The following is a 15,350-nucleotide window of genomic DNA, read 5'->3' as shown; positions in this document are numbered from 1 at the left end:
TCTCTGCTCCAAGTGTACAGCACACACCTGGTGAATCCAGAGGAGCCACCTCCCCACCCAGAAGGCCGGACCTCACAGATAAGGCTGCCATGGGCTGGTCACAGCTGGTGGCAGACACCTAAGGACCTTAGCAATGCACCGTGAGAGAGGTCTCCCAGAAATGACACCATTACAAGGAGCCACTTACACTTTGCTACTTCTTTGGCTTCCCCTTCCTTGTCTCATTCAGCTTTTTCTGCCGCAAACATCAAACTGTCAGGCTTCACCAGACATAATTAATGCTGGGGGCACTGGGGAAAAACAATTAGCCAATTAAAGCTTAATTAACTGTGGACAAAAACCAAAAAGAAAAGGGCTTGCACCAGTTGCCACAGGATGAGTGAAGAAAAGCCAGGCTCCTCATCCCCAAGTGGGGACTAGCTTCACCAAAGCAAGAAATGACAGGGACATGGGGCTTAATAGATGCTCGCATGACTGGCAGGGTGGCCCTGCAGACTGCATGAGAAACTGAGGTACAAAGAAAGCAGTAATGAGCACACACGCAGTGACACACAATGGCCCGGGCACATCTCGAGCGTCTGTCCCTGGTGCCTCCTAGGGTGTGGGTGCATTTCCTCAGAGCCAGTTCCTAAGTGGGCAAGGAGAGTCCACAGGTAGAGCTGTCTCCCAGAAGCCTGGCACTGTGCAGGGCCTCACTCATACTTTCTGATGTGTTCTTACTGATCTTGATGCCCTGGGCCTGTAGCTTTGCAGAACAGGGTCACCTTCCTAAGAACCTCAGGACAGAGCCCAAGTCTCAGTCACAGTCTATCCCCGCCCACCCTGTCTTGTCCCAACCCCCCACTCTGTCCTACCCTAAGCTGATCACCTGCTGGGACCATATGAGCCCCACCCCCACCCTCCACCCCACCCCCCACCCCTCTCCATTGTATACACAGCTCCGGAGCATTCTATCCCACCCATCAAACCCAGAAATCCTACTAGGAAGCCCTCTATAAACACCTCAGCTGCCTGTGCCACGGATGCCCCACCATGGCCCACTACCACACAGTGGTCCTGGACCCTGCTTTTCCAATAGTTGAGGGTGCGTGCCCTGGCAAAGGACACAACAAAAATGCCCATCCTCTATGCAACTCCCATTCCCTCCCGCAACCAGGAAACTCAGCCACTAGTCCTGAACTAAAACCATGCCAGTTCCCAAAATCTGGATTGTCTCAGCTTAACACCATAGCCAGCAGAGGGGCTGAAGACTCATCCAGCATATGAGCCTGCTGTTTTGTTTTGTTTTGTTTTGTTTTGTTTTGTTTTGTTTTGTTTTGAGACAGGCTTTCTTTGTATAGCTCTGTAGACCAAGCTGGCTATGAACTCACACCTGCCTACCTCTGCCTCCTGAGTGCTAAAATAAAAGGCATGCCCCTCCCCCCTTTTTTTCCTTTTACACATTTTTATTGAAAAATAAAATAATTCATATTACATCTCATTTGCTATCCCATCCCATTCATCCTCCCATTCCTCCCTCCCTCCCGCTTTCACCGCATTCCCCTTCCCTATGACTGTGACTGAGGGGGACCTCCTCCCCCTCAATGTGATGCTGCCCCTCCCCTTTTTAAAAATTTATGTAACTTTATTTCATGTGAATTGGTGTTTTGCCTGCATATAGGTCTCCGTGGGGATGCCGGATCCTCTGGAACTGGAGTTACAGACAGTTGTGAGCGGTCATATGGTTGCTGGGAATTGAACCCAGGAACTAGGAAAGAGCAGCCAGCGCTCTTAACCTCTGAGCCATCTCTCCAGCATGAGCCTGCTCTTACCAAAGGGGCTGAGAGCTTGCCTGAGGACTCGCCCTATAAATGAACACCAGTATGAGAGCAGCTTGTCCACAAGGCCCCACGTCTCACCTTGAACTGGGGCAGACATCACTCATCAATAGCTGAGCCTCAGAAACCACGACTGAGTGCCCCAGTAAGCTACAGCAATCAATCAGGATTAATCAGTGTTATCAGTTAGGCTGTTCCCTTGACAGATAAGAGCAGCAAAAAGCCTAGGAGAAGGTAGTAGGCCACCCAAGTTCCCACAGCTCAGCAGCTGCTCGGTGGAGGAAGGAGTCTTTTTCAGTAAGTAGTGCTGGGTCATCCATGAAGCCTGGGTCCACAGGAGCCATTCTGTGCTACGTACCTACACTCCAGCATACCGATTTGGCCCACAGCACACTTGCCTTACCATCTAAACTCAGACCTCACAAGCTCCCAAACCCTTCCCTCTGCTTCCATGCCTCTGGCTCACTGCCCTCGGCACTCCATCAGACGCCAAGAGTCATAACCCCCATGTGGGTACCAGCATTCAATCGTCACCACAGCCTCCAGACAAACCCTGCTCATTTCCCAGGAAGCCCAGAGGATGCACACGCACAGCCAGCTCTTCCCTCAGAAGGCTAGTATTGTAGCAGAGTCTCAGCTACTGACACAGAAGTATCCTCCCCCTTCCCTCCTTTCCCAGGAGGCAAAGTGGAAGCCTCAGAGCCGGGTGTGGTCAGGAGCAGAGTGCCTGCCCAGCATGTACAAGACCCAGGAAGCCATCGCCAGGACCATGAGAGATACAAAGCTCCCACTAACAGGTAAAAGCCAGAGGCCGACTCTGTGGGGTGTGTGTGTGTGTGTGTGTGTGTGTGTGTGTGTGTGTGTGTGTGTGTGTGTGTGTGTTGGGCATGCACACATGTTTCTACACACACACACTCAGCATGTCTGATCATCAAGTTCCCTTGAACGGGTGGGCTAACAATCTCCTGAGGTGACGGCCGAGAGCAGAGGTGTGGTGGAAATTCATCCAAGCAAGAACTGGAAAGCCCTTGCCAGCAGCCCCTGCCAGGACTCGGCCTGGAGCCCTGAGGCTGCTCTGATCCATGGCGGCTGCATTTTAATAAGTAATTAGTACGAAATGGATGCTGCAAAAAAGGCCCAAGTACCTCCCAGACAGCATTAAGCCAAGGCGTGCAAATGAACTTGGCACAGCAGGGGCTGGTGAGAGCCATTCAGCCATCAGCGGAGAACCTCGGAAGAGCACAGAGCCTACTCAGCAAATGTCCTGAACAAATATTAGGGGGAAATGAGGAGACGCAAGGAGCTTGAAGCTTGGATGTGGAGATCAGGGGTCTCTGACCAGCTAGGGCTGGAGACCCATCCACACACACAGAGATGCCAAAGTTACAGAGACTAGCTCTCCACACACCTGACAGCAACTAGGGCAAAATGACAGGTGTGTGACATGGCATCAGAGGCTTGGTAAGCAGCACTCCAGGCAGTTGGAACATACCATGGGGTACAGCCCTGCCCAGTCAACATTGGTCCAATCGCAGGGTGACTCCTAAGAGCTGCCACTTAAAGGACACACCAAAGGAAGGCATACAGCTGTCTAATCAGTTCTTAGGACCCATTTCACAGATGGGGACACGACAGCAGCAATATGGAAGGCAGCCTGTGTCAAGCCCACTGACATCTGGGGTCTGCCTCAGGACCCTTCTGCCCAAAAACTCTCTTTACTGACCCACTTTACCTGGCTGCAGGGAAATACCAGCAAACCGCCCCTTAGCCCACTCCCGTCGCCGATCAAATTCTGAGGACAATGGTGGCAGATGTCTGTAGAACGGGATAGACCAATGCAAGTGACCACAGTAATCACAAGGGAGGAAGCAAACATCTGGAGAGCCAAGCTGGCCTCCTCCTGTTCAGCTCCAGTCAGCTGTCAGGTGCAGGGCTTGCTGTACTGTAGGGCTCTGTGGAAGGAACTACACACACTAGTGATTCCTGCTGGGATCAGAAGGGGGAGGGGCAGCGAGTGCCTAGAAGTAAGAGCAGTCAGGGCCTCAGAGGCATCTGGGTAAACAATGCCAAAATCATCTGGTGGCCTGTCGGTCCGTGCCCAGGTCTTGCTAAGGGTCAGGTCAACTGCTACAGAAGTATGGAGGGCAGTGACATTTCTAATGACTCAAGGGATGTATTGATTAGGAGCATACCACCATGGGCAGCTCACTGTCTGAGACAGGCTGGTGTCCGCAGTACCACCTGGTGGGGCTGCAGGTTCCCAGGTGATAGCCCAGCTGGGCCACGCATGAATAGCCTAGGAGCACCACTCAGGTAACTGCAGCTCCACCCAGGAACAATCGGCCTCCTGTCCCTAGTGAACCAAACCTAGAAGAGTCAGGGTTCCATGCCTCCTGCAAAGCTCAGGCCTCTACCGTGGCCACATTCACACAGACGCACTGAGAGGCTCTGGTGGGCGGTTTTTTACAGGATCTCAGGAACTCACCCCCAACCGACACAGACAGGGGAAGTGGACACTGGACTGTGGACACTGCCAGAAGGAGAGAAAGCAGTCACAGAGGCCAGGCTGTCAACTGCACCATCAGGGCGAGCTTCATTTAGCACAGCCAGGGGTCTGAGGGAGGCAAAGAGGACAGCATAGAGCTAAGAAGAGAACGCAGCAGGCCCAGGGAAGGCTTGTGAGACCTTAGGGGGTGGGGGCGGCAGTGGTGGTGCACACCTTTAATCCCAGCACTCTGGAGGCAGAGGCAGGCAGATCTCTTGAGTTTGAGGCCAGCCTGGTCAACAGGGCTCATGCCAGGACAGCCAGGGCTACACAGAGAAACCCTGGGATAGGGAGGGGACGACCTTCCAGTGACGGGCTCAGGGATCCCTATCAGCACAGGTCAGCTGGCTGCAGAGGTGACCAAGCAGAAGCAGGTGAAAGCCCAGAGGGGCAAGTCCACCTTGGACAACCAGCCACACACAGTGAGCCTAGCTACTATGGCGTCCTACACTGCTTAGGAGACTAAACATGAGGACATGACACTCCTATGTATGGTTGAGGAGAGGGTTTATTATAGACATGAGGGAAAGCATAGCCAGAGACATCTTGAAGGATCCAGACTGAACTGGGCCAGGAGAATAGCCCAGGCAATGGGAGGCAAGGGGGCGGGCAAAGTATAGAAACCGCCCCCCCCCCCAAGAAGTGCCTCCAATTGTGGAGACTCCCAGAAGGGCTTAAGGAAGCTGCAGGTTCCAGAAAGGAGCGAAGAACAGGTAGCTCGGCTGGGGAGAAAGCAAGGAAAGGGTCGAAGGCCCAGGAGGATGTGAGGAAGCTGTGGCCCTCCAGAAGGAAACCAGGAGACAGGAGCGTCAGGATCACAGAGGGATTCCCTTGCTGAGAAGGGCTTAGGAAGCCGTGAGGCTACAACTCCTAGTGGGAGGTGAGAAAGTTCCAGGAAGGGAGCAGAGAGGGTTAAGTGTCACCACGACAGGGCACCCCCAAGTAGACTGAGACACAGAGGAGAGGTGTCCTTTAACAGGTGACAGGGGCCCAGTAGGCTGAAAGGAGCATTCTGACACACTGATCTGGCTTTTGTTGTAACAGCAGACAGAGCAGGCAGCCCTGGGGTGACACCTACCTGGTAGAGGAGGAGAAAAGAGAGCAGCGAAAGAGGGAGACAGGAAGAGGACTTGGGGACGGGGCGAGGCAAAGTGTCTTCAGTAGAGAGATGCCCACACAGGCATAGCAGGCCAGAGAGATGCCCAAGAGGCCGATGGATGCACAATACGAGCCCAGGCGGTGTAGCAGGCTGCAGGAGCCAGAGAGAGACACTTACAGAGTAGATGAGGAGGAAAGAGCAGTTGGAGGAGAGAAGCAGCTGATGAGTCTGCAGAGCTGCAGAATTTGGAGTCAAATTTTGTGGGTGACAGAGACCAGCAATGTAGGAACCCATGCCAAATTCTGCCATGTCAGAAATCCTGTGCTTAGGCTGTATAATGTGACTTTCGAGTTGCTGACCTTTACCTCACCACAAGGTCTTGTGTTCTGGGCTATGCTTGGACTATTTACCTTTGAAAGAAGTAGAGAAGTCTCAACTTGGAACTACCCAGAGGATCTAGGAAGTTCTTATAAGGAACTCCTCAGAGAACTAGGAAGTTCTACAAGGAGCGATTTAGGCTATAGTAGTCTTGCCCGGGGGCTTGGGTGAATGAGATTAAAATAAATCCTATTGACCTTGCTCTATATATGTTCCTGCTAGTCGGCAATAATGTGAATCTTGATCAGAAATTTCCTGACTTGATTCATTATTTCTCGCATCTCTGTATCCTACTTTCAATCCCCACTCCCTCTTTCAGGTGAACCCTGATTCAATTTTTCCCCCGCAGGCTGCGGCGTGTGGACATATAATCCACACGTGCCTTAGGGGAGTCATATCAGCAGCTAGGTTCTGAGAGGCCAAGGAACTCATATGTGCCACTTCCTGAGTTTGAGCACCAGATGAGTGAAAACTTAAGGCCATGACTGTTCCCAGGTATTGCTGAGGAGAAGGGTCACTGTAGACATGAGGGAGAGCACATCTGGGCGAGGTCCAGACTAAACTGGGCCATGAGGGGTGGGGGTGGGGGAGGAGAAGAGAGAGGGAGCAAAGAGAGCGCTTGGGAACCAAGAGATAAAGAGGACACATAACCAAAAATGGCTGCTGCATTATAGAGGAAAGAGAAGCCGGAGGAAGGGATGGGTAGCTCAGGGGGTGGGGAGGTATAGAGTGGGGGCTGGGCATGCCAGCCATGATGACTTTGTAAACAAGTATTTGTGATAGGGAGAGACTGGAGGCCCCAGGATCTGCTTGGATATGTAAAATGGGCACTCAGTTAGCCATCTTCCCCTTCTGTGTCTCTCCCTCCAGCCTTCCTCCCTTCTTCCCTAGTTTTATGACCATTCAAAGGATACACTTTCCTTTTGAGACTGTACAGGCTTCATTCACCTCAGCCTAAAAGGCAGGTTAATATGCTCAGCAGCAGTGGCCAGCATCACAGACAAAAACTGTCAGCAGGTCTCTGCCTTCCCTGTTCCCTGCTCCAGCACTGCCCAGGGCTCTCCACAACGCAGGCCTGGCTATGTACGGGCCTCCTCCACCTGAGACGACGGCACAGCAGCCATTGGAAGGATGTAAAAGTGATGCTTAAGGGAACATCATAGCTCAGAAGGCTATGGAGCTGGGCCGCCCAGAGCCAGGCTGAAAGAGGTGGGAATCAAAAACAAAAACAAACCCCAGCCATTGACCCTGAGCAGGAAGCTGGCCACTCTCTGTGAGCCTCGACTTCCTGTTCCACAACGTGAGAGAATGAAGAGACCTAACAGCATGGAAGAGGGCTGACATACACACAGCGCCCACGGCACAGGGAAGCGCCAACTGCTATCCTGATGACCTGTAACATCTAGGAGCTGAAATCTCAGAAGGAAGCAAACACAATCCTCTCCAGGGTCCCTACCAAACTTCCAAAAGGGTTTTGGGTTTACGTTCCAGACTCCCAGGCATGGGGTGGCCATCTGTGGAGTGTCCACAGCCCCTCCCACCCTGGGCCTCAGCAACTGGGCAGACAGTGGCAGGGATAAGGCAGGCAGATTGCATCACTCAGTGGGCAGGCACCTTGCTGCGAGGCCTCTGTGCAGCAAGCACTGCCACCCTTGGCAATCTCCCGGACAGAACTTATCTGAACTAAAACCTATTATCCTTAATGTAACTCTACGGAAAAACACCAGGGAAGGCAGCCAAAGAGACACTTCCGGAACTAACTTCTGGATCCCTCAGTTCTTGCTGGAACCGGCTTGATGAAGGACTGAGAGCAGGAAGAAAACACTTAACACTAAAAAACGACAAGAACCTCTGAATTCACTTCCTTGTGGAGTCCTTCAAGCAACGCCTCAAGAGCCAGCCACACGCTCGTCCCTCCCAAAGGCTCATGGGATCAAGACTATGTAAGAGCCAGGTCTCACTCAGGTGAACTGACAGAACCTGGAGGAGAAAAGGCACGAAAGGCACGAAAGGCAGACGCGGGAGACTTCCGGTAGTCCTCACAGAGTCATGGTCTCCTCAGCCCGCTCGGGCAGTAGTTCTCAACCTGTGGGCCGTGACCCCTTGGGCAAACTTCCATCTCCAAAAAGACCTACACTGCGATTCATACTGCAGAATTACAGTCACGAAGCAGCAACAAAAATAACATTGTGGCTGGGGGTCCCCACCACAGGAGGAGCTGTTCAAGGACGGCGGCGTTAGGGAGGCTGCAAACTGCTACTCTAGGGTCTCAGAGAATCTCCCTCCCTGGGTGCTAATCTAAGCCAGGAAAACAGAACAGAACCAAGGGACGGTGGGCCTCCCGGGCTCTGCTGCACCTGCCTGGCTCAGCTCCAGCAGGACACGGAATTGGGTGAAGCCACCAGGCCCAGCACGAGGACCGAGGTCTGTGTGCAGGAAACACAAACCAGGCCACGGCCACCTCTGACCACAGCTAGCTTGGGCATCTTACAGACTTGCTCCCAGGTCGTCGGATATACAACTGTAGCACTTAGACCTCCTCTGGCCTCAGGTCTAGCCTTGCGGGGATGTGCTAACCACAGGTTGTCCCCTATAAGAAAGACACGCAGGGAAGGAGGAGGGCAAATGCACGGAAACCTCTCCAACTCAGAACAGCCCTGCGGAGCGAGCCCGATGCTGTGCGTTGAGCCACAATGGTTGACAAGCGAACTCACAGAGCGAGCGCCAAGCACAGAGCACAAAGCAGCCCAGGCACCCGACCCGTGAGAACAGGAAGAGCACACCCGTGGCCATGGGGCCAGCTCAGATGTAACGCCAGAGCCTCAAGATTCTTCTGGACAGACCTTCAGAGCGGTGGCCCCCACAACCTACAAATGGGGCTTGGAGAATGCGCAAGGCTGCAGCCTGGTGATGACAGGACAAAGACACACCCGGCCTGCTGGATTCCAGAGTTCCAGATCTTAGCTACCAAGCTCTGGCCTCCAAGAGTACAAAGGTTGTGTCTTTGCAAACAAAATAATTAAATGCTGCACCAGAGAGAGGCTGACACCTCACTGTAACAGTCTGGGTTGCTTCCTACTAGTACCAGTAGACAGACAATGGTGGCAGCGTCAACTCAGCACAAGGAGACACTACAACAGCAAGGCTGGCCCTGCTGGGCACTTCCGCTCCCATCCACATTGTCTCTCTACCTCTCACATCAGAGTCTAGAGGCACTGGGTTAGGTATCCGTTCTCACATCAGAGATGCAGGAGAGCTTGGTCCTCCCAGCCCACAGTCAGGACTGCCCAGGGTCTGAAGTAGCAACAGGCAGAGGTGGGCGGGGCACGAGGCTAGACCCCACCCTTCAGCCAGCGAGGCTACAGGGTCTACACAGCAGGGTCATCTCCAGCCCCAGCACCCCACCCTATGACTCAAGGTCCAAGCCCAGTGGCCTCTCCCATTTCCTATAAGCATATGGGTCAATGCCAAGCAGACAAGGTCAAAGCCCCTGGAGAAGCCCTTACCCCCACCTGCAGCAGGCACAGTGTATTCGATGCAGGGCCAGAGCTGCCTCGTCAAAACTGCTGACAACAGCAAGAGGGACCCGTCTTTATAAACGAACGGCTTGACCACACAGTTGGCCGTGGGAATGATGTGAGCTTAATCCAGAATTATGTGCCTTACATCATGCATTCCACCATAGCAAGTTAAAATCAAAATGAAATTACATGATATTATATACAAAACACTCCAGGGCTGTGCTGTTGAACAAAGTGTGGGTTTGGTTAGTTTTCCTTTTTTTTTTTTCTTGAATAGGCTATTCCTGGTTGTGTATGTGTGTGCATGCACATGTGCGTGCGTGCGTGCGTGCGTGCATGCGTGCGTGCGTGCGTGCATGTGAATGTGTTTCCAGAACTCTCCAGAATCTAGGCTCCTCCTGGCCAGAGTGCTGTGGCAAACTCATCTCAGCCACTCCCAGGGACAAGACCAGGAAAGAGTCCCAAATAGACTGATCAGACCGAGAGGCCACTCATAAACAGAACAGGATACCATCAAGGCACAATCAATATACCCGAACAGAGGGAAGCACAGCTCTGTATGTGCATGACATTGCATCAAACACCCTGCACCTGCCTGCAGCCGGGACCTCCTGTGTCACATAGACACATACCAGGCCTTGGCAGCCTTCTACAACCTTAGCGTAAGCCTCCATGACCCCTTCATCCTTGGCATCTTGCATGCTTGACAAACCTACAAAGTCACATGCACGGTGCTAGGCTCTGCTGACAGCTGGAGTCGTGGTGTGTCCCCCGTGACTCAAGAGCTGCAGTGGTCTCTCGATGCTCTAACAACCAAAAGAAACCTCTAAAAAGTGGACCCACATAGAAGCAGACTCTCAAGAGGAGCCTCCCAGGACAGAGGAGGCTACCTGCTCCCAGGAAGCCCCAATCCTGAGCACTAAAAACTGGCTCTTGAACACCATTTCACAGAGGAGCCCCTTGAGGAACAGACCTCTCCACATTTACAACTGCATCACTTGCTCGCCTGTTCACACCCTGGACTCGTGGGCCAGTTCCTCAAACACCCAGTCCCTGAGGCTGGTCCTCAGAGCAGTCAGGCAGTGCCTTGTCTCTGCCTCTTCCAGCAGCAGGCAAAAGCAGCTGGCTCACCGGCTGGAGGAGGGCAGGCAGCACCGGAGCTTTAGGAGACGAGCTACATTACAGGTCTGCACTTCAATTCTCAGTCCCCAACCAAATGACATTACCGCCATAATCCTACCTTAAGGGAGCAACAGAGGGCTGGAGGCAGGACTCAGTTGGTAGGGCACTTAGCCAACGTGAATTGAAACCATAAGCCAGTGGCAATGACCACTGTAACCCCAGCACCCAGGAGGCAGAGCCTGGAGGACCACAAATTGACCCTCACCTGCACACAGAACTCAAGGCTAACCCAAGCTACTTGATACTTTGTAGGCAGGCAGAGGTCTGGTAAGTTCGGTGCCAGCCTGTACTGTTAAGACAGAGAAACCCTGATTCAGAAAAACAACAACAAACAAAAAACTAATTACCAGTAAGTTATCACTATTTTTGGTGGCGCCTAACCCTGTCACTCCATACCCATGCTCACCAGGAAGCCACCAAGGAGTCACCGCCTCCAGTGCCTTTGCATCCGCCTGGCCTCCCGTTCTTCCCTCTCACCAACAATGCCTAGCACACTCAGCTTTCATGTTATCACCTTGATTGAGACTTGGGTGGCTCCCCTGACTGAGAGAAGGAGGATCCACCCTCCTGCTCCACCCTGTCACACAAACCTGGCATTGGAATGGTCCCCTCTGTGGCACAGGGTTGGCAGGTGGCCAGCCTATGTTACCCACATGGCCCGGGACAAGCACGTGTCAAGCCCACACAAAGAGCCTGCTCACCTTCCCGAAGTCTCGGACATCAAAGAGGTCAAAGGGGTCAAAGAGCTCACTGTTCCTTAGTCCGAATTTGTCGTGGCAGACTTTGAGGAAGGTGCGAATATTCTTCAGACACAGGAACTAGAGAGAGGGAGAGAGAAAGAGTGCAGCATCAGTAAGAGGACAACATCACAAAAAAAACATCAGTCACATCGGCCACAAGCTCCTTCTTGTATGTCTATGCACATAGAGGGACGAGGTAGCTTGGTAGCAGAAGAAATCTCCATTACAGGCTGGGGAGGTGGGCTTGAGCTCAGAACCACTGCAGCCTCCAGCCTCCCCCAGGGGGCAGAATCTTCCACTCACAGTGGTCCAAGGGTGACAGATGCCACGAAATCACAGGCAGCTAATGCACACCCTGTCTGCCCGGCCCTGCCCTGAGTATCCTGTGCGTCCCAATGCTGATGGTCACAGCAGCAAAAAGATGGCTGGCCTCAAGTCAGGAACCGCAACGGAGCACCTCACATGTGTGCACATCACGCTCATGCATATGCGTACTCACAAATGCTTGCAGCACACACCTATCTCTTCACAGGAACCGAAACTAGTAGCCAAGCCAGGCGTGGTGGCGCACACCTTTAATCCCAGCACTCGGGAGGCAGAGGCAGGTGGATCGCTGTGAGTTCGAGGCCAGTCTGGTCTACAAAGCGAGTCCAGGACAGCCAAGGCTACACAGAGACCCTGTCTCAAAAAAACAAAAAACAAAAAACAAAAAAAAACCCTAGTAGCCGAACTGTGCCACCGACCACCAAAACCTTAGGAAAGAACTGTGCTCGGCGCAGCAGACTAGGAACAGAAGGATGCAACTCCCAAGCTAATGTCACTGGTACCACCTCCACCACCAAGCTCCAGGCCAGCTCCGAAGGGGAGGTGACAAGACAGTCAGCTTTTTGTCCTTGTGGAGAATCGGCTGTGGCTCAGCAGTTAAGATCATGTGTGTCTCTTGAAGAGGACCTGGGTTCAGTCCCCAGCACCCACAGCAAGCTCACACAGCCTGTAACACTAGCTCCAGGGAGAATCCAACTCCTACTTCTGGCCTTTGTGGGAACAGCGTGCACGCCATACACATAAGGCACACACCTATACACATTAACTAACTACACTTTAAAAGTAGGAAATACTTTTTAAATTTTAAAGAAACTGGCAGGCATAGGAAGGAGGCCCAAACCCAGGCTTTGGAACATCACTGGCTGGAATCTTATCTGCCCATAGCAAGAAGAGATGACAAGCTGGCCGGTGGTTGCACACACTTTTAGTCCCAGCACTCAAGAGGCAGAGTCTGAAGACAGCGGGTCTACAGAGCAAGTTCCAGGACAGCCAAAGCTACACAGGGAAACTCTGTATTGGAAAATAGGGAAGAAGAGGAGGAGGAGGAGGAGGACGACGCCGACGACGCCGACACCGACAACAAACAGTGGCCCATGCTCCAGGGGTACTTGCCTGGCAATATTATCCTCCGACAGTAGGCAGGGAGCAAGCAGCATGTGAAGGCCATTCACGCAGCACCCAGACACAGCTGAGCACAGCATTCAAGAGGTGCGGGCCCAGCACTCACAGCTCAGTGTAGGCCAGTCAATACCCGTCCATACAGGACCAACTCCTGGCTCATCAGTTTAGACGAATGACTGGATTCAGATATGCCCGGACAGAATCACACACAGCATAAGCCTCAGCTCAGCTCAGAGGGACAGAAGTTAAAACTGTGCTGAGAGCACCTGTCCTCCCCCACCTCACTACCTCTGCCATGGGTCACAGCCCATCCTATTCATAGATAATGTTGGCCTGGATCGTATGTCACACAACTCTCTCTCTCTCCCTCCCTCCCTCCCTCCCTCCCTCCCTGTCTCTCTCTCTCTCTCCCCTTTTTTCTGTCTGTCTGTCTGTCTCCATCCCACTCTAAATACTTTCCTCTACACAACACTTGGGATGAATTGTGTCCCTAAACACCTAAGCATGCACTTCCTGGAACAATGACATCATCGTACATGTTCATAGCACAGTCAAGAAATTAAGACAGGTGCCACCCAATCTGCACATTATATTACATAAAAGACAACCAGAAAGGCCTTTGTAGTAAACAAAAAGGAACGGATGTTAGGGAGGAGGAGAGGGAGAAGAGAACTTTGGCAGCAGGTCCAGAGGGTCCAACCCAGAGCCACATGGGGCATTGCTGTCACTTCTCTTTCGTTTCCATTAACCAAGAACTGGGATGTCCTACATATTTTCTGTCCCATAGACTCTACGTCACTAGACAGGTGTACCCAACAAGCACTTTAATATCAAGTGAATAGCTGGATTTCCCATTTAATTGAGCTTCCTATTCAGTTGAACTTAGAGGCCGCCATGCTGAGAACGGCTGATTTGGGCCACATGGGTATGAAATGCTCCTCATCTCCATCTTCTATAACCTGATGGTTCTGAAGAGCACCCACCACTAGAGGATCCGTTCCTGTGAAGGTCCTAGAGTATAGACTCAGAGGCAGAAAGCATCTGGAGGGGGGGGGAAGGGTTTGTAAGAATGGCACAGTCTGGTGGTGGACGGGGTCATGCACCCACACAGTTTACTATAAATGTTTAAAGTTCCAAGCTGGATGCTTGCAAATGGGGAAGGTGGAATTAGGCATGGTGGCTCACTCCTGCAGTAACAGCACCTTGGAGGTTGAGGCAGGAGGATAGCATGGTCTAGGCTGGCCTAGGCTATCTACCAATACCTTGTCTCACAACAAAGAAAAGGAAATGCTTAAGGTGATGCATGTTTACATATCACAATTAAAAGATTTAAAAAGAACGTGGAGACAGTGTGACCCACAGGCAGAAGGCCACATGATGATGGAGTCTGCTGCAAGCCAGAAACACTGAGTATTCTCAGCAGCCACAGAAGTTGGAAGAGAGGTCCGGGGCTTAGTCTCCCTCAGAACCCCAAGAGAAAGCCAACACCAGGCTCTGGTCTCCACCAGCAACAGGGCCCTTTTCTGATACTGTAAGCCACAAGTCAGCAAGACAAGCACACTTAAACAGGAAGCAACAGCGCACACAGGGCCCAGCCTGGAAACTAGGGCAAGGGGAGCCTTTACCCCCTAAAGGCCACGGCGCCACCTCCTGCTTCTGCCCTGTGGAACACTGAGCTTCCAAGCTCACTCAACTATTTTTTGCCCATGGCTCCTCTCTAATTTCCACTAAGCGTTTATTTTAATTCCTCCCTGGCCTCCCATTTTGGAGTTAATTACACAGGTCCCAACCATAATCATGGCCAGCAAGGCCAGGCTTCTTTTCAGGGCTCAGCACAGGCCAGTATCCTTTGTCCACCCGCCGCCACTCCCACCAGTGGCCACATGGGCAGCCTAACCTGCCAGAGAGCCCCACCCCTGGAGAACAGCCACACAGGCAAGGGCTGGCTTCACGGACAGGGACAAAGGTCCCGGACAGTGACGTGAGCATCAGCATGCGCGCCACCCTGCATCCCGTCATGCAGAGCCCCCTGTGGTCTGTTCACTCTAGGTCTTTTATTCACTGTCATTGTCTGATGGGCCAGCTTATCTCACACAAAAGAAAACAGGCAATAAGGAAGCTATGGACTTTGGCACACAAGCAGATGGCATCGAGGGTCATGAACGAGCCCATTATCTGGTTGAGAGTGGAGGGCACTCGAAATGAAAGGGTTCTGCAGGGCATGGGGTCCCCTGCTGTCCATGCCTGCTGTCTACACTCTTAACCCCGTCCCTCTCACTACACAGTTGGGGAAACTGAGGCCCAGGGCGGCAGGGGTGTGGGGAGGAATACCTTTTGGGGACAGACAAGCCTATGCCAGCTGTCAGCCTCGTTTCCTTCCCATGGAGGCAAGACAGCAGGCAGCTGTTTGTGTGGTACAGATCTCTTCCTCCCTAGCTGCCCCAGCAACCGGAAGGGCATGAGGCCAAGCCCCTGCCAGGTGGAGCTGCTCACTCCCAAACTGCAGAGACTGGCTCAGATTCTAGGCAGTCCTGATGGCTGGCAGTGAGAGAAAGGTAAGAGGGCTGGAGCTGCTGCAAGCCCGTCTCAGAACAGGGGACAGAGCCTGAGTGAGTGAAGGCA

At 52.6% G+C, this 15,350-nt stretch overlaps 1 protein-coding gene across 2 annotated transcripts in view; it reads right to left on the bottom strand.

Moving 5' to 3' along the window:
- The window catches only part of VAV2 (vav guanine nucleotide exchange factor 2), a 176,701-nt gene that overhangs the window by 124,497 nt on the left and 36,854 nt on the right, over nucleotides 1-15,350 (bottom strand). For both annotated transcript variants that reach the window (XM_084799117.1, XM_084799118.1), the window contains exon 2: nucleotides 11,244-11,360. In XM_084799117.1, the coding sequence (XP_084655243.1) occupies nucleotides 11,244-11,360 (117 nt within the window). The remainder of the gene's footprint in view (nucleotides 1-11,243; nucleotides 11,361-15,350) is intronic.

Source organism: Acomys minous (genome assembly GCF_964271855.1).
Source record: "Acomys minous genome assembly, chromosome: 10".
In the NCBI taxonomy this organism is placed as follows: domain Eukaryota; kingdom Metazoa; phylum Chordata; class Mammalia; order Rodentia; family Muridae; genus Acomys; species Acomys minous.
This window is presented reverse-complemented; position numbering and strand designations above follow the sequence as displayed.